The 21,235-nt window shown below is 37.3% G+C and overlaps 1 protein-coding gene across 1 annotated transcript in view; it reads right to left on the bottom strand.

Annotated features, from left to right (window-relative positions):
• Positions 1–21,235, bottom strand: part of GABRA2 (gamma-aminobutyric acid (GABA) A receptor, alpha 2) — a 51,614-nt gene that overhangs the window by 4,323 nt on the left and 26,056 nt on the right. Inside the window, exons 3-7 of the mRNA XM_010006082.1 lie at positions 19,913–19,980; positions 10,984–11,204; positions 9,010–9,092; positions 7,850–7,993; positions 6,250–6,402 (exon numbers count right to left, since the gene is read on the bottom strand). Of these exons, the coding sequence (XP_010004384.1) occupies positions 6,250–6,402; positions 7,850–7,993; positions 9,010–9,092; positions 10,984–11,204; positions 19,913–19,980 (669 nt within the window). The remainder of the gene's footprint in view (positions 1–6,249; positions 6,403–7,849; positions 7,994–9,009; positions 9,093–10,983; positions 11,205–19,912; positions 19,981–21,235) is intronic.

Raw genomic sequence — 21,235 nt, 5'->3', positions numbered from 1 at the left:
CTTAGCTAACATAATTCTCTAACTGCTGTTTTTCAGCCTTCGCAAATTGAAGAAGTGGATTTGGTCTGGAATCAGCTGTGACTCTGTTGGGATCTACTAGCCTACACAATGAAAATAAAGAAGCTATCATACTATATTGTACGAAAATGTCTAGACAATATATTTTTTTAAGAACTTACTCTATCCTAACACTTAGACAACAGATGGCTTAATTACTTTCAGCACTTCAGGGAAAAGGTAGTCTATCTTACATTTAAAATTATCACATGCAAATTTTAACACTGGTCCTGGGCTGTAGATAAATAATTTTAATTATACAGAAGTATCAGTAAACTGATTGTTTCTCAGAGATAAGGTGACCTTACCCACATGTAAATATATACAGTTGCTAAGGTAGTCTTCTGTTTAAGTCCTACCTTTTTAATAAACTAATCCTCTGGAAGCCCCATTGGCTTCTTCAGAAATCTAATTTAGGATTAACTGCTGGCATTTTCTAGTCTCAATTAAAACATCATGAATTTACATCTTGCTACCAGTTGACAATTTCTCTAAAAAGTTCAGCAAGCCACACCACTTTGTGACCCCAATACTAATCAAACAGTACACCGTCAAGACAACTGCCAATGCACTCTCATTTATTCCTTCAGTCTCTAAATTCAGTGATGTTCAAGCTACTGCAGTCATTTCACCTAAATTTAACGGGAAAAAAATGGAGAGAACATTTAATCTGTGATACCTGTCAGTTTAGCAATCTCTAGTGGTTTTACACTTGCTACCCTTCTTCAGTCAAAAGACAGATGATTTTGCACATACAGATAATTTGAAAAAAACAGTATAATCTTTATGAAAAAGGAATGAATGGAAATAACCTACATCCTCATCACTGCTAAATTATGAAAAATTATTAATGTGGAGGAATACGATCAACTTGTAAAACAAAACATATTTCTTTTACAAAGATTAACTTAAGACCCTACAAAACCCCAACACTGACCAGGTAAATTTAGACATTTCTCATTGCATTATCGAATTCACAACACCGATGAACTAAAATTGGTATAAAATGCAGTGAGCAGTTTGTCTCCCTCCAATGAGGTAGTCAAACTATTAGAGAAAAACAATCTTCTCTCCTAAGTCATGTACTACTCTGAACAGGCTAAATAATTTAGCAGACTCTGTAAAGACTGCATGATACCGCACTATGATGTAGAAAGTCCAAAGTTTAGAAACAGGTCAAGAACTATCTTCTGTAGCCTAGCACTCAGCAGATGTAGCATGAAACAAGTGCTAGAAGTACATGAACAGGTATTGTCTTGTAAGAGAGCATAAGCAGTCATCAGTTTGTCTTTAAAAAGGATCAAAAAATTAATCATTGACATTTCCCTTCTCCAAAGAGGATCAAGCATTTTAGACCTGACAGTAAATATATTCCAACATCACTACAACTTTTGTTCTCAGCAGTGCGTGCCCCTGACAGCTAAATCTCTTCTGTCACTACAAGTTTATCCACCCAAGCCAAAATTGAAGCTATTTTATTGTCTAGGGTTTGGGGTTTGTGTGTTTGTTTTATGGTGCTGCTTTTGAAATGGCATCTGCTCAGTGGAGAGAGGAAATGCATCCCCGGGGCTATAAATTCAACTGGCCCTAAACTTATATATGTGGAAAATAACAGCTCTGTCACATCTTGGATGCCAGGATAGATGGATACAACTCAAGATGTGTTTAAAGTTAGATAGCCACCTTTGGGCAAAAGATTTCTCAACAGTAGAAGGCAGTGCCACACAAAATGATAAACAGAAAAAATCTAGAATTGCCTAACTAAAAAAAAGTCGGTGGGAGATGGACGAGCTAGCACATGAATATTAAAGTTATATTATATATTAGTTAAATTAAAATATTAAATCTGTCATGGTGACTCGTTTATGCCCATGTTTGTGTGCAAAGTCAGGCTACTCCTTGACAGGGACAATTTATTTTGGACCCTAATTTCACCTCTTGTGTATCAACTGATTTTTCTAATTTGAACAAATTTTGGTCAACTAAGTCATGTCCTCACCTTCTGTTGTTAACATGTGGACATCTTCGAAAATGAAACTGAAAGGCCTAAATAATGAGTTACCAAAGACCACTTCCGTAACAAAAGAGGTACTTCAGCTTTGCAAGTAATTTGTACAAAACGCTTAAATCGTGTTCCATTTCTTACAATGTCAAGCTCCCACAATTTTATCTTTTCATCATAGCACTTTGCAAAGATACACATAATGGCTGAAGAAACACGACACAAAAATTGATAAATCACCTTTTTTTTTTTTTAATTAGGAGGTTAATTCTATTCTTCTATGATTTCACTCTCTTTTTTTAACTGTAATTGCAAATGTTGTTAGGTAATTAGATCACTCAAACTGGTCCAAAACCTGAATTTATAAATACAAATAACATAGCAGAAGGAAGACTGCTGCCCCTTTTACAGAGATACAGATTGCTAGTCCATTTTATCACTCTAAGAGTAAACAGTTGGAGGTCTAAACAAAAGCCTAAAACTTCTGGAGACAATGTCATTTTAAAATATTATACCATGACATTTGGCTACACACCATAGTGTTTCTTTTTTTCCCTGCGCAATGTGCATTTGTTGCTTGAGAATATAATACAAATGGCATGTACATTGATCCTGCTTAGACACTGGATGGTAAGGCTGAACAACCATAGAGAGAAAGACTGTGGAAAACAGCTCAAGTGCTCTGTCTGCCCTTCTTACTAAAAGCACAACTCAAAAGGCCAGAAGCCTCGTTAAGGAGCATGGGAAGCCAAGGACCATAACATGATCTACTTCCAGAAAAACTGCAGTCACTCTTTTAAGCTACATCTACACATCATGAAGTGGGTGCTCATGTTTCTTCACTATACCAATACCAAGCAATGGAACAGAGCTCCTCGTTGATCAACAGCTGAGCCAATTCTCAAAGAATTGAGAGCCAGCTCCAGTAAAACTGGCATTTCACTATGTCATTATTGGAACATGAGCTATGGTCTTGGCACACTACTGAGCTGAGAAGACATACCGGTTTGTTCACAGCCAGCTCAGTCTCTAACTAAAGGCTACAGTTTTCCAGGTATGCTTCCCATGTAAAAATAACCAGAAAATAAATCTGAACTTTTTTTAGGTTCTACTTTTTGTAGTTGCATGATAAAAAAAATCTTTCTATTTGAGGTCTAAATGTCTTTTTGCTTCAAAAATATAGGTTCAGAAAAGATGAACAAGAACAAGCAAAACATAGGGTTAGGAATGTCACATTTGAATAAAATGACCACAGAGAACAGTGTCCTCACAAAAAATACAGCCATGTACATTTACAGTTTGACATCTTGGACAACACACTAAAAAATAATATGACTATTAATTTTTGCTCTGGCCTGCATCAGGCATCAAAGAATATATATCTACCTACATTCATTTTAACATGCTCATTCCTACTGCTTGTGAGATAAGATACATCAATAACTGTAAGACCAAGAAAACTAATTTCTGGCTTTTCTGTCACCTGCATGTAATGCTGCCATTCAAATATATGTGATGCTCCTAAATGTTGTGACTCATTATAAACAAAGCAAGAATTCAATAAGCTGTACAAGATTAGTTTTGTTAATATTTGTTGACACTAAATACGAACAATAAAGACATTACTAAATGAAACAGATTGTAATCTTGCACTAAATGATGGCATTAGGAACCAGCCTTATTCACTTTCATTAAAAATGCAATAAAATGCTTTTCAAATTTATTTGCTAGAGAAAACACATTCATGACTTACTTAATTAATGATGATAAAACTTTCTTCTTCCGATAATTTAAAGTTGAAACAATATCCTATTATGCCATAATTCATTTGGGATAGCTTAGGTCAACAATATTAAATAGAAGCCATAAAGGAAAGGTATTAAAGAACTCAACTATAAAAGAAGCCTCATTATACCAAGCCCTTAATCTTAACCTAGAACTTGAAACTACAGTGTGAGAGAACAGAAAGGGGAAGAAAAGTAGTTTCTTTCAAATATGAAATAATAAATGCTAAGTGGTGCTTTGAATAACTGGGAGTTGTGTTTCTTTGAAAGGAACAGTACTCCAATAGCTAGTCCTCTCCAGGACTTGGTAGCACTCAGAAAAGTACTTGAAATAAATTTCTCATTGATTCTGAAAAACATTTTATCAAACTTACACTTCCTACTTAATCATATTTTTAATATTGAAATATTTATTATGTAATGCAAATATGGGTATCTAGCAAGTGACTAATCCATATAAAAACTGAAAACTAAAAGCAAAATCTGTTGCAATTTTTATGTTCCCTGTCAGAATAGCTTATTTTATTACTTTAGCTGTGGTATGGGCTTCATGTGTCACTGGGTGGAGACTACCAGCAAATACCACCCAAATGAAACTTTGAGTGTATCTGTCCAGCTCTAAGGGTCAAGATTAATTCAGTGGGATTCAGAAAGCAGTAAGAAGCAATATATGAACTGTGTATCAAACTTTGACTAACTTCACATTTTTGTAACACAGTTAGGCAGGATACCAGAGGGTATCAGAAATCCCAGTGCCAACTGCTGCCACTAGATCTGGAGGAAGACTGGGAGATGCACCTGGGGCTACATGATTAGAGAGGCCATTGGCAGTTTATGCTGACAATGGCATCCAGAGTGTAAAAGAAAGTTTAAAAATAGCTCCTGAGGGGAAATCCAGCCCAATGCAGAAGGCTAAGCCTGACATGCAAACGCTGCATACATGGGCTAGGCTGCTCCCGGAGGCAGAGTCCAGGCACATCTTGCTCCCTCGGGTTCATGGAGCCAATCTAAGCTGTCCTGGAGGGGACAGAGCCCTGACTGGTGCATGAGGTGCATATCTGTCTGGCAGAAATAAAATAATAACATAGCAAGTGCTATCTTCTTGATATAACCATTGTGCTTCCTTTCAAAACACAAAAAATTCAAAGATTAAATAAAAAATAAATCAAGAATAGAAAAGATGCATGCAGGAAGAGACATGACATTCCAGGAAAATTATCCTAATGCCATGTTACTGATGATACAGTAACAGAAAGTGCCTTTTAGGAAAAGAAGATGACAGACATTTTTGGACAAATGACTTGCTATGTCCTAAATGCATAGCAGGAGGGTACAGAAAAGGGCAAAGACAGAGATACAGAAGGAGTTGAGCCGGCAAACAGGAAGCTGCATTTTAATAAGCAGAAATTAACAAATACACAGAAGATTTCGAAGAAAGGAAAAAAAATCTGCCTGATAACTGCTTGGGAAAACCTGGTAGAATTCTGGGCCCGCTGAAACCACTGATGCATTGCATCTGATTTCAGTAAGACTCATATTCAAACCTTCAGTTTTCATGATGTTTTGTGTGTCATTTTCTCTACCAGGAGAGATGTTAAGTGCTTTGTTGAGCTTCGCAATTAATATGCATTTGAATTTACTCTATTTTTTGAAGAGAGTATGGTGTTTACTGATGACCAATGACACGGCTTTATGCAGCATTTCTGATGGCTGATTCCATACAGGCGTTACTTTCTTTTTGTTGTGCTAGTGTCTTTTTCTTTAAAAGCAAACAAACTGAAATAACTTTAATTTATGCAAATAAGAAAGGCATTTGTTGTTTTGCTTTCATAAAGAAGAGAGCAAGACCTTAATGTAAGAAAAACATAACTATTTTGTGCTGATGAAGCTATTTGCTGCCTTATAGTACATTTGCATTTGAGTTAATGAGAGAGATTTGCCAAGACCCCCAGAAAAGGGTTTCCTTTAAAGAACTGCAGTTTGCTAAGTTTAACACATTCAAATAATTCAACCAATTCAAATTTAATTTTCTTAATTTACAAGTATATTTAGAAATGTATTTATCTACCTACTACCAAAATATCTGGATAATATCAAGGTAAATTAGACTTTTTGGAAAATAATCTAAATGTAATTTTTAAGGAAAACATTATAATCTTTTTCCATTCAGTGAAAATTTTTTCCTCTTAAAAGAGTCAAGGATATACATATGTGCTAATTTCCAAAACTTTGTGATTCTCAGGAGATCTGTAACCTGCAGTTGAAAGTTGTTTGAACTAAAAATAATATTATATTCTACAAACACACTAACTTGAACGGAAAAGGCTTTTACCAAGCAGACTTCAGAACTGCTTCTTAACAGCTTGAGCTGTTGCAAACAATGCTAATTCTACTGAGTATACTCACCAAATACTGTCCTGGCAGGTACAGATTCTCTGTTCAGCCAGAATGATACTTGAGAGAGAATGACAGTCATGATACAAGGGAGGTAAGTCTGAATGACAAAATAACCAATTTTTCTCTTCAAGTGAAAATGAGCCGTCATTACTGTATATTCACCTAAGTGCCACAAACAAAATACAATGAAACAAAAGGTTATTGGTAAAACAAAATTTGGTACATTTATGAGAACCAAATATGCTACGGGTTACATTGCATAGAATGTATTTTGTCGTAGAAAGCATACTACAGTATCTAAGAACGTTTTTGAGTACAACTACATCCATTCCCTCTGAGCTCCAGGAAAGGAACTTCACAGAATCATAGAATGGTTAAAGGTTGGAAGGGACCTTAAAGATCTTCAGGTTCCAACCTCCCTGCCAGGCAGGGACACCTCACACAAGACCAGGCTGCACAAAGCTTCATCCAACCAGGTCTTAAACACCTCCAGGGAGGGGGCAGCAACAACCTCCCTGGGTAACCCATTCCAGTACCTTATTAGTGAATAATTTCTTCCTGATGCCTAACCTAAAGCTCTCCTCTTTCAGTTTAAACTGCATCTGCCAGCTCCCTCAGGACCCATGGATGGACCCCATCAGGTCCCATGGACTTGTGCACCTTCAGGTTCTTTAGATGGTCATGAACCTGTTCTTTTCCTACAGTGGGGGGTACGTCGTTCTCTCAGTCCCTGCTTTCACCTGCTGTGGCCTTTGCGATGAGGCCAGAGCACTTGCCAGAGAAGACTGATGCAAATAAGTCATTAAGAACCTCAGCCTTCTCAATATCCTGCGTAGCTAGCTCTCCTGTTTCCTTCAGGAAAGGGCCTACATTATTCTTGGTTGTCCTTTTATCCCCAACATACCTACAGAAGCTTTTCTTACTGCTGCTTACATTCCTGGCGAGATTTAATTCTGTGTGGGATTTGGCTCTCCTGACCTGATCCCCAGCTGCTTGGACAACCTTTCCGCAATTCTCCCAGGGTGCCTGCCCTAGCTTCCACTCTCTGTATGCTTCCTTCTTCAGTTTGAGTTTTTCTAGGAGCTGCCAGCCTCCTGGAGTTTTTACCTTTCTCTTAGTTGGGATGCATTGCTCTTGGGCCTGGAGGTGTGGGATGAATTGAGGTTCCCTCCCCCCACCACATCAGTTTAAAGCCCTCTTCACCAGCTTGGCTACCCTGAGGCCAAAGCTGCTTTTCCCCTTTTCTGACAGGTGGATCTCATCAGCCCCCTGCAGACGAGGCTTGTCAAAGCTGGTCCCATGATTCCAGAACTTACTGGAACTCTTGCTTGCCCTGCTAAGACTTTACTTCAGTCCTGCAGGCTTCCACGCTTAAGCAACTCTGCATAGGAGATGTGAACTTCTCTCCAGTGACTTACTTACTTTTTAACATAGAAGAAGAAGCAAAGTGCTGCTATGTGTTACCTGTACCATACATACATTAATAAACTATGCTTAATAGCTCAGATTTTAAAACAGCTTTTTTCAGTAGCCTTCTATCACCACCAGCAACACCTACGTTCTTCATAGCTGAGTGACTGCCTTTTTCTTCCAAATATCTTTTACTAACCTGTACTTGATTTAACCGTCTCTTTTCCAATTGTTTGGCCTAAAAGATCATACTGATTCAATCTTGAACCATCTGGTGCCACCTGCACTGAATCTGAAGCATTGTAAGTCCAAATGTATGTCACTTCTGAGGTTGTATATGCATCTGTGGGAAACAAGATCAAATCTTTTGTAAGCAATTTAAATTAATAAAACCTCTTAGAATTAGAAGATCTACTTATTAATTTAACAAACAAACATGGAAAATTTAGTGTGGAAATACCATCAGAAACACAAGCTTGGTTTAATTTATTCCAAACTCCAAGGAAAGAGGATATGTCAGGGTTCTGGACAGAGTGTGCAGAGTCCTCTGACAATGCTCATCTGGTTGATTATGGCCTTAATGGAAGTGTATCATCTTCTTTGTAATCTGAGGTGGCTGCAATTAATGTAATATCAGTCACAATTTAAAGATATTAAACAGTTTCCTCAAAAAATAAACATTCCCTTTCCTAGGTCCTGCACGGAATATAGGCTGCAGCCAAAGAAGAAAATAAAACCTTGTACAAAACCCAGGAACTTTACATAATGTGATTCTAATTCACAAAGAAGAAAGGCTGCAATATCAATAAGCAAAGTTATACTGCTGTTAAATATTAAAAGTGAAATCAAATTCCATCTATCCAACATGCAGATGTGCTAACGAGTGAAATTTTTTATCATAAGAAGCCATTCGTTGTTGTGTTCATTGACTAAGCATGTAAAAACAAGTATCATTAATAATAAAGAGAAAATAAATGTTTGAGTAGATTAAAACAAACATTCTTTGAAGTCTTAAACCTTCTCTTCATTCATACACCACATACAATCTACACAGGCTACGCACACTCCAGTCTGGATTCATCGGTATGGTTCGCATGCTGGACTAGAAGTAGATCAGTGCAGTGATGAATTAGGTGCACAGTGTTTAGTGTTAAATGGAGTCAAGAAAGCTTTAAAATACACAAGTAGACACAAAACTGAAGAGAGAAAAGAGATTTTCATGCATCAGGTTACCTTTTTTTTTTTTAAAGTACTGTCTTGTGCTTTAAACCCTCATGAAAAAACTTACTGAAACAAAGGGATGCTGAGCAACATGAGATGTTTGCTAACCAAAGGCTCTACTTCTTGCTACATACTTACAGCTGCCAAATTTCAGTGGGCATGAGTGAGCATCCATAGGGAAGTCCTCCAAGTGCATTGGACATTCAGCTTGCACTGTAAGCCTAAAAGGAAAAGACCACTATGCATTTAAGTCAGTTAGCAGGACAAGAAAATCAATTCCACATGAATGAACAGGGTTCATGCTGATTTAGGAGATGAAGCTGAAATGTTATATTAAACTAATTAAAATTTAAATTAGCTCTTGCTTCTTCCCTTTTATGTGTTGCTTTGGAAGGTATTGACTTATCACATCAAAAACCTGAAAAAGCTGACCTCAAAACTATGAGGAAAGGCCATTTAAATGAAAATATAAATTTTGTAAGTGCAGGTTGTTAAGAACAGTCATTTTCTTCTCACAATATTCTGAGGTATATGTGTGACTATATGGTTCTCAGAGGATCACTACAAAACCACAAAAATACAGATGATTTGCCAAAGGGCTGTGCTCTGTAGTTTTCTGGGTATTTGGAGTTTTTTTACAGTTTGAATGGAAGACGTAGAAAAAGGAAATGAGGTTCTTTCAAAAGATTGCTCTACTCATTACTTGTGGCATTTTTTCTATGTATAAGCATGACTGTATGTTGACATTGCATTCCTTTTTTGCTCATTTTGTGAACAATTGCCATCATTATTCCACAATTACCTACGAGAATTAATAAAATAAAAATAATTTAGAACAGTTTGAAGAAAGATTTTTACATACTTTTCCATTATTTTACAAAAAAATAATAATAATAAAAGAAGATGAAGAAGAAAAGAAGCTCTGTTTCTGCTCCATGTCCTTAAGTCTCCTCTACGTGGAAATTTTTTTTATGTCTTGGTTTGTCTTCATCCAGTCTCCAACATCAGCTATGTCCTCCTATACTCCCAGTGGCTTGTAGTCACTGTTTTCCCCACTATGTTCTCCCACCCTTCCACATCAAAATATTCCCTATTCCTCCACTCCTCAAGGAAGTTTTTCTGAAGTCAAAGGAAAGAAGAGTAAGCAAACAGCTGAAGGAACAGGAAAGAACTGCATGAACCTCTCATATAAATCACACTATCATTTTAAATAGACACAGACAAAAAACAGTTTAAAATCCATACAGCAAATCTTACACCCTCAGAAGTAACACACAAGCAATGAACTTGCTCAATTAATTCTAGCTGACATAATCTATCTTACCTTTTTAAAAACGATTCTTCATTTTAGTTCCAAACAGCATTCCTTATTCTTTTTAACATCTGATAAGAATACCCTCTGGAGGAAGGAGATTTTCAGGCAATTTATGCATTTATAAATTCAAATATTGATTGGAGCCCAAGCAGAAAGACTACAAATGGGAGTCTCAACTTATTTTCACCAAACTTTTTCGAACCTCTCCAACCATCACATCATTGAACACCACTAGTAGTCTACTCATCAACACTCAGTGCTGTAGGGGTTTGGGTGTTGTATAATAAACCAGGTTCCAGAGATGCTTGTATAACTGCATGGGAAAGATGCACAGTATGTTTTTCCTTTGCAGCTCAGACTTTATATCTTAGGCTGGGGATTTTCTGTCTGCTTGCACAGCCAACTCACCTTACTAAATATTCTCAAAGAAAAAGAAAGAAACTAAGTCATATACTTAGTCATATACTATTTTAACTGTTCTAAGGTGGAGTTGGTAAACTTTGAGTATGCTTAACAACTCTTACACAGTGGTTCTTATCTGGACATCTCAAAACCCTTCATGCAGATGGTCAGTGCCTTTTAATAGAGGCATGAAGACTGAGGAAAATGTAGGAAACCACATCTAACTCATAGTCAGCCAAAAGTCTTATAACAGAAACAAAACATGTTTTCCTAGCATATACTCTGTTGGGATAAATATTAAACAAAGGAGAGTCCTCCTGGAACCTTGTTTAATTGTCACCTGGAAAAATCACAGAGAGAAACAGCTTGAGAAGAGAACAGATGAAAAGGCTTACCTCATGGTGTACAAGAGAGTCCCATCATCTTGGATTCGTAGAAGTTTGTTTGGCATTGTCATGTTATGAGCCACTGACTTCTTCCCATTGTGAAAAAATGTATCTGGAGTCCATATTTTGCTGGCCATTAAGTTGTTCAATCGAAGAATGTTCATTGGGCCTTTAAACTTTAATCTCTCATCCTTCCATTTCTGACGGAAGAAAACATCTATTGTGTATTCCTGTAATGGAATAAAGATATGCTTTTTTTAACACACTGAAGCATTAACCTGATTTTTTGAGGGCCAAAACAGGAAAGTTCTGGTTCCAAAATTTCCCTTGGTAAAATTCTCAAGGGAGAACAATCATCACACAAAATTGTGTAATACTGAGAATAATAATCAGGAAGTAAGTTAATTATAGGTATGATATTTGCCTTCATGATTGCGAGCTGTTCATAGTATATCAAACCCTTCCAACATTTAGATTTCTGTACCTGATACACACAGTATATGTGACAAGGGTAATTTCAATAAACACAGCTATTTTACAATAAAAAGTAAGAAAAAAATACACAGAAATATATTAAATAGATATTGCAGCAGATGCAGCTGAAGGAGAGCAATCCAGCATTTCAAGAGCATGGAGAATGTGGAGACTGGAAGGTCTACAATACATCCAGGTAGCCTGATATAAGGAAGACTTCTACAAAGGGGAAAGCAAGGCCCTGTAGCAGTATGGATTTTATTAAGAAACATATGTAAGTAGGGAACAACAGCTGATGATTAACAGGTGACACACACTACCTGCTGAACTATGCTCTGTTGCCTCATCTTGGGAAGAAAGTCTGGAGAAAGCAGACTGATGATCTAGAGCAGATGCCTGTCACCCAGCACTGGGTATCCCATCTGCTGGGTTTTGTTGCTGTTCTAAACAAGAACAAAACAAAAAAACCCCTCACAAAGCCCCATAAAAATACTCATTAAACATTGATAATGTGAATTCATCAACTAACTGCAAATTGGATCTGTAAATGGATTTAGTGCTTGCTACCATCAGCACAGCATATAAATGGAAATGGAAAAGCTTAAAAACTTTGCTGGAAGCAAACTGTGTATTGGCCAATGCTACCTTGGTGCAATTTCAATTTTGTTGGACAGATACAAAATGGACCCATGATTTCAAAACATTAGTATGTCACAACAGTCTGTAACTATTGAAATTATTCTGCAAATGCTACTGTTTACATAAACCATTTTGGAGCAAATTATCTTTGAATGTACAAGTCCTGATAACATTTAATTAATACAAAATATTAACTGATTTCAATATAAAAGTGATTTCAAGGAATTTATCAGCCCCCCATCACTTTCTGCTGGCTCCCTTATGTGCTGATTAACAAGGCTGCAGTTTTTGCTCAGACAATCATGTGGTGGTAAAAAGGAGTGCTGAGTAGACAGCAAGACAGCCCTGCTCACACATAAATTATTAGAATATAGATCTTAAGTTTTTGTAATAAAGAATTTTAAAGGTCCTGCTTCTTCACTGTCTTCCAACATATTGAAAAAAAAATCACAGGAGATATACAAGACCATAAAAAACCAGACATGAAATGGCTGTAAATCCAAACAGCAACATTTCTAAGAAACACACCTGATGCACAGCAACTGCATAGGAAGTGGAATAAACAGGATAAAATCTGAGCTGCAGCCTTGATAGATTCCACTGACAAACCTCTGGCTGATCCACAGGTAATTCCATGCCTCTACTGCACTTTTCCATCCAATTCAGGCTGGAAATTCTTATTTGCAGAATATTTCATTTAGAAGATGGAAACAGAATGAACCAAGGCTTGGTGTGAATGATCATGAAGAGCTTCTCCTTCCATTCAGCACAATAGCAATAAAATCTCACAAGGTTCCCAAATAACTTTCTATAGACCCATATTAGGTTTGCATAGCAAGGTTTTGGTATCCAGGGGGCCACAAGGGTTGTTTCTGTGAGAAGCTGCTAGAAGATTCCCCTGTGTTAAATGGAGCCAATGCCAGATGGCTCCAAGATGGACCTGCCGCAGGCCAAGTCTGTCAACAACAGTGGTAGCACCTCTGTGATAACATATTCAAGAATGGGAAAAAAAACCTGTGTAATTGCAGCCAGAGAGAAGAGTGAGAATATTTAACAGAAACAACTCTGCAGTCACCCAGGTCAGTGGAGAAGGAGAAGGTGCTCCAGATGTTGGAGCAGAGATTCCCCTGCAGCCTGTGGTGAAGACCATGGTGAGGCAGGCTGTCCCTCTGCAGCCCATGGGGGTTAATGGTGGAGCAGATATCCACCTGCAGCCCGTGGAGGACCCCACATCAGAGTAGGTGGATGCCCAAAGGAGCCTGTGACCTTGTGGGAAGTCTGCACCGGAGCAGGCTCCCAGCAGGACCTGCGGACCCATGAAAAGCAAGCAGCCCACACTGGAGCAGGTTTGCTGGCAGGACTTGTGAGTCTGTGGGGTACCCACACTGGAGAAGCTCATGAAGAACTGCAGCCCATGGAAAGTACTCATGTTGGAGAAGTTCATAGAGGACTGTCTCCCAACAGAGGGACCCCATGCTGGAGCACTGGAAGAGTGTGAGGAGTCCTCTCCCTGAGAAGCAGAAATAACATATTACAAACTGACCTCAAACCCCCTTCCTGGTCCTCCGGTGCCATTGGTGGAAAGAAGGTAGAGAAACCAGAAGTAAAGTTAAGCCCAGGAAGAGGGAGGGACGGGGGAAGATGTTTTAAGATTTGATTTTATTTCTCTGATTTGATTAGTAATAAATTAAACTAATTTTTCCCAAAGTCCAGCCTGTTTTGCCTGTGACTGTAATTGCTGAGTGATCTCCCTGTCATTGCAGCCCATGAGCCTCTCATTACATTTTCTCTCCCCTGTCCAGCTGAGGAAGGGAGTCACAGAGCAGCTTTAGTGGGCACCTTTACATCTAACAGCAAACCTTACTGCCTAGATGTATAAACTGACTCCACTTGCTCTTTTCCAAAACTTACCTTCTGATATGTACAAAACCCGTAAGTACACAGAAGAAAAGAGCAGCCAGCCAGATATTCCTTTGAGGCTTTTGACAGGTGCGGATCTTATACGCTGGGGAACAGAATTCTTGAAAATATTCTGGATGAACTCTGTTATGCAGGAGGGTTGTGGTTTGAAACTGCACTGTTTGTTATTTTTTATTAAAATCCTTGACAGTCCCTTTAAAAATGTATCCCTTATCTTATCACTGCATTTCAAAGGAATATATATTCATTTTTAATCTGTAAGTAATGTCTGCCTGATACACACAACGTTTAATACTATAAAGAAAATGTGGCATATTTCTAGGGAATTGTGGCATGATTTTCCTCTATTTGAAGAACTCATTTCAAGGCTTTTATTTCTGCATTGTCTGCCGACTTCAGACATTTTTGTCTGAGCATTTAATCTAAACATGATGTACTGGGAAAAAATCTAGAAAAATGTGTTTAACCAGTTTGAATGACAGTGACTAGGGAAGAAAATGTCTTCCTATTCATATCCATTTATGAAAAGGACTTTCTCTAAACAGTTTTCTCTCCCTTCTTTCCATAGACTGATGTAGAATGAACTCTTGAGTCTAAAATAAGCACTGGAGAGGGTTAAGAGAGGTATGTGAAAGATATCAATAGGGACTACTTCGAAAAGAGACTACAAGATATTATTCACATTGTTGTCACTGAAAATATAAACATTTCTCATTATCCTTTTATATTCATGCATGGAGAAAGGGCAACCCTGAACCACAGTGACTGTCTGGTGCCAGGAACAAGAATCCAAACAAGAGGTACACTGAGAGTTAATGTCAGTGAAGGACTTGGACACAGGGTCTGACAAATCACTCTCCCATATTGATCCACTTGGCAGGATGCTGCACAGGGGAACAAGCCTTCCCAACAGACTAAAAGGACAGAAATTCTGCAAGAGACCATATTAGATATCCTCCTCAAAATTTCAGCCTATGGATTTAACTTGAAACTGGGCCTATAATAAAAGGGAATAGAGAAACCAATTTATTGACTTTTCAGAAACATATCAATAATAAAAAGGCAGCATAGATGCTCACAAACACAAGAAAACCACGTGTATTTATTTCTTCTGTTTGCCTTTTAGTAGTCTACTGCTACTGAATCAAAATAAAAGCTACATAAAATAGCTGAAGTATTTTTTTTCATCTTTGTGAAAAAAAATAAAATATTGGAGTATTCCCTTATTCTGTCCTGATTTACTTATTATACATTACTTCTAAAGCTTCATAGAATCATAGATTATTTGTGTGTTGGAACGAACCTCTAAATGTTATCTAGTCCAACCCCCTTACAATCAGCAGGGACATCTCCAACTAGACCAGATTGCTCAGAGCCCCATCAAGCCTGACCTTGAATGTCTTCAGGGATGGGGCTCCCACCACCTCTCCAGGCAACCTGTTCCAGTGATCCACCATCCTCATCTTAAAGAACTTTGTCCTAATGTTCCATTCTGTTAAGGAACCATAGCTAATAATGAAACTTTAAAATAGCTAAAAGAAAAAGTTTCACAGAAAATAACTAAAATTTGAAATACAAAATGGAATGAGGAAGCCTGAAAAAGACACAGAAAATGTGGTACCCAGTTCAGCTATCCTCTCTAAAGAACTATCCTCAGTTGTAGTGAAAGATGTTGTAGGAATTTTTGCAGACATTTCAGAATCTGACTTTGAGCCTTCAGTGAAAATTTTTATTCTGGCTATATTTGAAAAATCAGGAATGCTTTTTGAATGTTTAACTTAAAATTGATAAAATGGAAGTGTGTGTAGTGATGAATTAGCTGGGTTCTCTACAGAGATATGTATGCTCATGCTTCTTCACTCTAGAGTGTAAAACTAGAAGTATACCAGCTAGAAACTAAGAAAAATTGTGTACAAAAAAATAGAGATAAACAAGGATGTCACCACAGTAAACAAAACTCCAAAAAGACAATGAAATGTTAAGTTTGAGAGCTCAAACACAAAAATTTCAGAAAGCTTGTTAGTTCCGATAGTCCAGCAAAACAGATTCAGGTCCTGCCACCTACTACTCATATGTTGTAGGAAAGAAGGAAAGCAGGTCCCAGTGACAATTAGAGAAGCTGCTCTAAGGCAAAACCTGGCAATAAGCTTTCTCCACAGCAGACCTCTTTTTTTTTTAACAGCATCAGGACATGGCTATCTGGAAAATTTTATAAGCCAAAGTGTCATGAGAGCATAGAAACAAAGTCTGAGAAAAAGCTGTAAAAGTACTTTGCAGAGCTGAACTCTGAGCTACCAGCATACAGGTAGGTTCATCAGCCAACCAGACTGCAATTATTTTATCAGGGGAAAAACAAAACAAAACAAAACAAACAAACACAACATAAACAATCAGGTTTAATTTTTGAAATGAAAGTTTCCATTTTGTTATCCTACAGACCATATTCCAACCAAAATTATCCTTCACCTCAGAATTTTCAAATATTACAGATTCTAATTTAATTATAAATGTTTTAATTAGCCTTTTAACTCACATATTTAGATCACAATTTTCTAATTCTCTTAAAAAACTTCCAGGGAGCTTTATTTTGCAATTGTTCTGTACAATTTTTCCTTTGTTTGTTTTTCTAAACACAGGTTTTTTTTCTCTCAGGCTGATGTCAAAATACATTTGTATCATTGATCTGGTTGGAAGCCTATAAGGCTTCATAATACTGAACTTAAACACTTCAGATATGAAGCAGCTCAAAAAGACAGAACAGTGGAAGTAAAACCTGTTTAATCCCATGTTCTGGTTTTCTTTCCTTTATTCTCATCAGTTTGCAAAATGAAGTTGAAAATTCCTGTTGTATATTGCCACTTTGTTTTACATTAGATACTGTGGTTGACATAAAGTAACATTTTTATAACAGCTAATACTGGTACACTCATCTTTTAGTCACAGTATTTCATTGGAAGCACAGTTTGCAACAAAGTTCTGTCAAAAGTCAAAGTTCTGTCAAAAGATTTGGTAGCTGACTATTTTGGGCAGAAAAGAGAGTAGCATCCTTTTAACTTAGTCAAAATGTTAATCCACAACAGGGATCAAAAGGTTTTGAATTGCAAAACATTTGCAGAAAAAACTCAGCTTCGGCTTTTACCTCTTACATTTTTCAATGACAACTTCAGCTAGCCTGAAATCAGAAAAAGATAAATTCCTCTGCCCTTTTTTTTTTTTTTTAAATTATGGTACTGCAAAAATATGGGGAGTATTAATAAATACCTACATTCTATCAACTATACTGAGTCACAGATTGCACTCGATACCATATTATCATTAAAGGGAGCTAGGTGAGGAAAAAAGAAAGCTCACAAACTTATCAATTCAACAATACAGGTTAAGGTGACATTTTATCAAGTCTGTGAATCAACACTGCTGTGCAACAACATTGTTCCTAGTGCTGATCCACTCATTCTCAAGTGTGTCACCTCCCTGGTTCCATACTATTAACATGTTACTCATCTCCAGTGGCAGTCAGTCCCCTTCGGAATTTCAACAGGCTTTTCTCCTAAGTACTGTTGCTCTTCACAAGCTGCTAACAGAGGGGAAAAAAATCTGCCAAACTGGCAAATGTATAATGCAAAGGGGTGCAGTCATACATCTGCTGACTCTTTGGTATGAAAAATCCCAGGAGAAGGAATCCTATTGGCAGCAGTGACTATGAGAGTTTTGGACAACAGGAGTGTCCAACCTAAAAACCTGATGAGACTGAGAGCCTCACCACTCACACTGTCCAAGCAAAGGATCTCAGCGGCTGGGACCCAATGGTTCAAAAAGGTCTGAGATTTGGTTTGGGATCCTCTGGAGATTTAGGAGGACATGGGCAAGAGTCAAACTTATTCCTCCAATGAAGTTTTTTAAGGCAGAAGCTTATAAAATGACAATATTCCACAGCTTCCAACATTTACAAATGAAGTATCAGTAAACCCTTTGTATAGTAGCTTATATTACCAATTTAGAAATGCAATACCTGAATTAAAGAGAACTTATGATAAAAGCTCCTACTGTTCCCTTCATGTTTGACAGAGTACGTGATAGTTTGGAAGCTATTGTTTCAAAATGCACATGTTGAAATCTTCTAATTAACTGCTCATACGTTTCAAAATTATTTTATAATTATTAATTGAACAAGCTCAATTAACCCTGAAACTTGCAGTTTTAAGTATTAAAACTGTTCTTACTTACCTATCTACTTATCTGCAAACAGATCTACCCATTACAGTGACAGCTGCTGTTCTGATGCACTACACCCTGCTTTGAGTAACACCTCTGTGCAGAGCCGCCAGAGCTGCAGCAGCAAAGCACCTGAGCCCTGACTGTGCTGTCTTATCTGTCTGTGCAAATGGATACCCGGAGTTCTCCACACGTTTACACACTAGTGCCAAAAGTGTTTTGGGAGCTAAGGAGCTTTTTCTTAAATTCCCGTTTAAGCACAGATGATTCACAGAGTCTTGGCTGAGTCCCTTGTGCCTCAGTACCACACTTTTAAATTTGAGTTCTTGTCATTTCCCCATTTCACAGGAACACTCTAAGTGTAACCACTGTGAAGTCGAGATACTAGACTAACAAGGTCAAGATGTTAATATAACCTTTGTACACAGCTGGATATTTGGGGTTTATAATTAGTAATAAAACAAGAATCATTTCAGAAGCTTAGAATAATTAGGAAAAAACACATCAAGGGAATCAAGAACATATATACAGCGTCAACAAGAAAATGTATGTCTGTTTTTCCAATGACTTCTCATGGGAGACTCAGTAATGTATTTATCAGAACAGAAAGAAAGCTTGAAAACTGAAACTACCACACACAAAAACCAAACACAGGGAAGCAGGATATATCCTCCATAGCTATGATTAGTCAGTGAGCAAATAACTCTTAAAATTCACACCATACCATGACTATACTGTTTCATTGCAACCTAGTTTGTAACATGGAGATGCTTCCTGTTGTATATGATGCATAATCTGAAAGTTTTCACAGAAAAATTAAATTTAAAAAAAAAAAAATTTAATACGTATAGATACACAGAGGTAGTATTATATGTCTCATATATAAAAACTCAAAAAAAAATTCATGCAGGAATTTTTTCTTGCAAGATTAGCAAGGGCAGCTAAAATAATTTTCAGATTGTCCTTCCCTTCTTTCTTTTCAGAAATGTTATACTCATGAAGATATTTCTCCCCAGTGTGACATATTCTCCCTAACCTGTGTGTGATTTGCAGTGAGCCTAAAAAGCACCCCTTGCCTCAGAGTTTTTTTCTATTGCTCTTTTAATGAAAAACTGTAATCCACAGCAATATTACAACAGTTTCTTTCTTTTTAATGTAACTGACACTCTTTAAACAGTTACTAAATAGTGCAAGTTACTAAGGACAGATCTGTAGAACAACACAATCATGCTGATAACCCAACTTCCATGCTACATCTTTCAAGAAGTTTATTTTAGACTGAGTCCAGTCAGGTCCCTCAGACTGCTGCCAACATTAAGTGTGCTCCTGCAGTGCACCTTTCACCCTCGTTTCATCCAAGAGGAATCCATTTTACTCATCTCAAGATTGCTCCAGAATATGAACTAAAGTATAGTCAGTGGGGACAATCAGAAGATTCACTGGTTCAAACTAAACAGTTAACAAGATGCTTTAGCTAACAAACTAAATGACTAAACAGTACAAGTGTACTTATCATGTAAGGTCTATAAACCTATTTCCATCTGTAGGGCTACTGGTATTTGACACTTCCTGACTTTGCTGAAGCTATCTCCAATTTGTCCACAATAAGTAAAAGCAGAATACAAGTTGAAAGGAAGTTAATAGTATATATATTACATCATTTAACATATATGCAAAAGATTCAGAAACTCACCATATCAGTATCTGAAACAGGTCCAAAACTGGTCACGTAGATGTTAGTGAAGACTTCCGTAATACTATCTGATACAAAAAGAAAAAACAAGCAAACAGTTTACATTTATAGTACTTCTTCAAACTCTCTGTGCAAAATTGTGGGACATTTTGAACAAGTTTCTGCCCTTACTTTTCCTAACCAGTATTCCGTTGTAAATTCTGGGGATCTCTACCCCACTTAACAAAGGTTATGGGACATGAGTTTGCCCCACTGAGTAGTTTGCTTCAGTTAAAGGACTAAACAACTATCAACAACTACACACATTTCCCATTTCTCCACCAGCAAAAAATAACCACACAGTCTTGGATTAACACAGCAGTACAATTCTAAACATAAAAATGCCTTTGTTGCAGAAGTGTTATTTCTGTTGTTCCAGATCATTCCTATTAAAGCCTTTCTAGTTCGAGGCTGTTTTCTGGATCCTGAATAGCTACTTCAAACCCAACGATAAGAAAAAGCTTACAAAGCAATTATTGACTACACAAAATGTAACATTCAACAGCATCCTACTTTTTAATTGGGTATGTTTTTAAGTGGCATGTATTTTAACATAATGATTACTTCCCTTCATACACGATGCTCCTGATACATTATTGTGGCATTGTAAATACTATCAGAAAATGTTCTTCCTGATCATTGTAGCCACACAGCCACGAAATAAGAATATTAAATATTGTACTGCAGGAAAAAAAAAAGCGCTGAGTTTTTGATCTTCAGTTTTCAATTAGGAATTACATTAATTAAAAGGAATAGCACACATTTGCAGATAATTTTTTACAGCAGTTGCCAACTACCACCTGCATTCAAGACATTTGTCAACATGAGGAACTCCCTACCTTAAAGCCAGTTGCTGGCTGGAAAAGAAACATTTGAGTACAACTAGCTGCAATTTTACTTACCCCAGAATTTCCCATTCCTAAAAATAATACAGCTGCCTGTTACATGAATGATCCTACTGCTATAATTTATCTATTTAATTATCATTTAATATGGATAGCTAATAGTTTCTATATTCCTTAAAACTACCTTTGGACAAATACGTGGCATGGGCAGATTTTACTTTAAATTGCATTATGGCCAACAGTATAACCACTGCTCTCTATTGGGAGAAATCAGCAGTGTTCACCCGTAATGGGAGATGCTCTACCAGCCACCAGGGGAGGCAGAACTGCAGCTGCATGGGAACAGTGTATTTTCAAAGGGATGCAGTGGCACCCAAAGCAGAGATGGTGTGACACAGTACTTACAGAAAACTTCTGGAGCATAGAAGAGGTGCATTCC

The sequence above is a fragment of the Chaetura pelagica genome, unplaced genomic scaffold (assembly GCF_000747805.2).
Source record: "Chaetura pelagica isolate M959 unplaced genomic scaffold, ChaPel_1.0 scaffold189, whole genome shotgun sequence".
NCBI classification, from domain to species: Eukaryota; Metazoa; Chordata; class Aves; order Apodiformes; family Apodidae; genus Chaetura; species Chaetura pelagica.
This window is presented reverse-complemented; position numbering and strand designations above follow the sequence as displayed.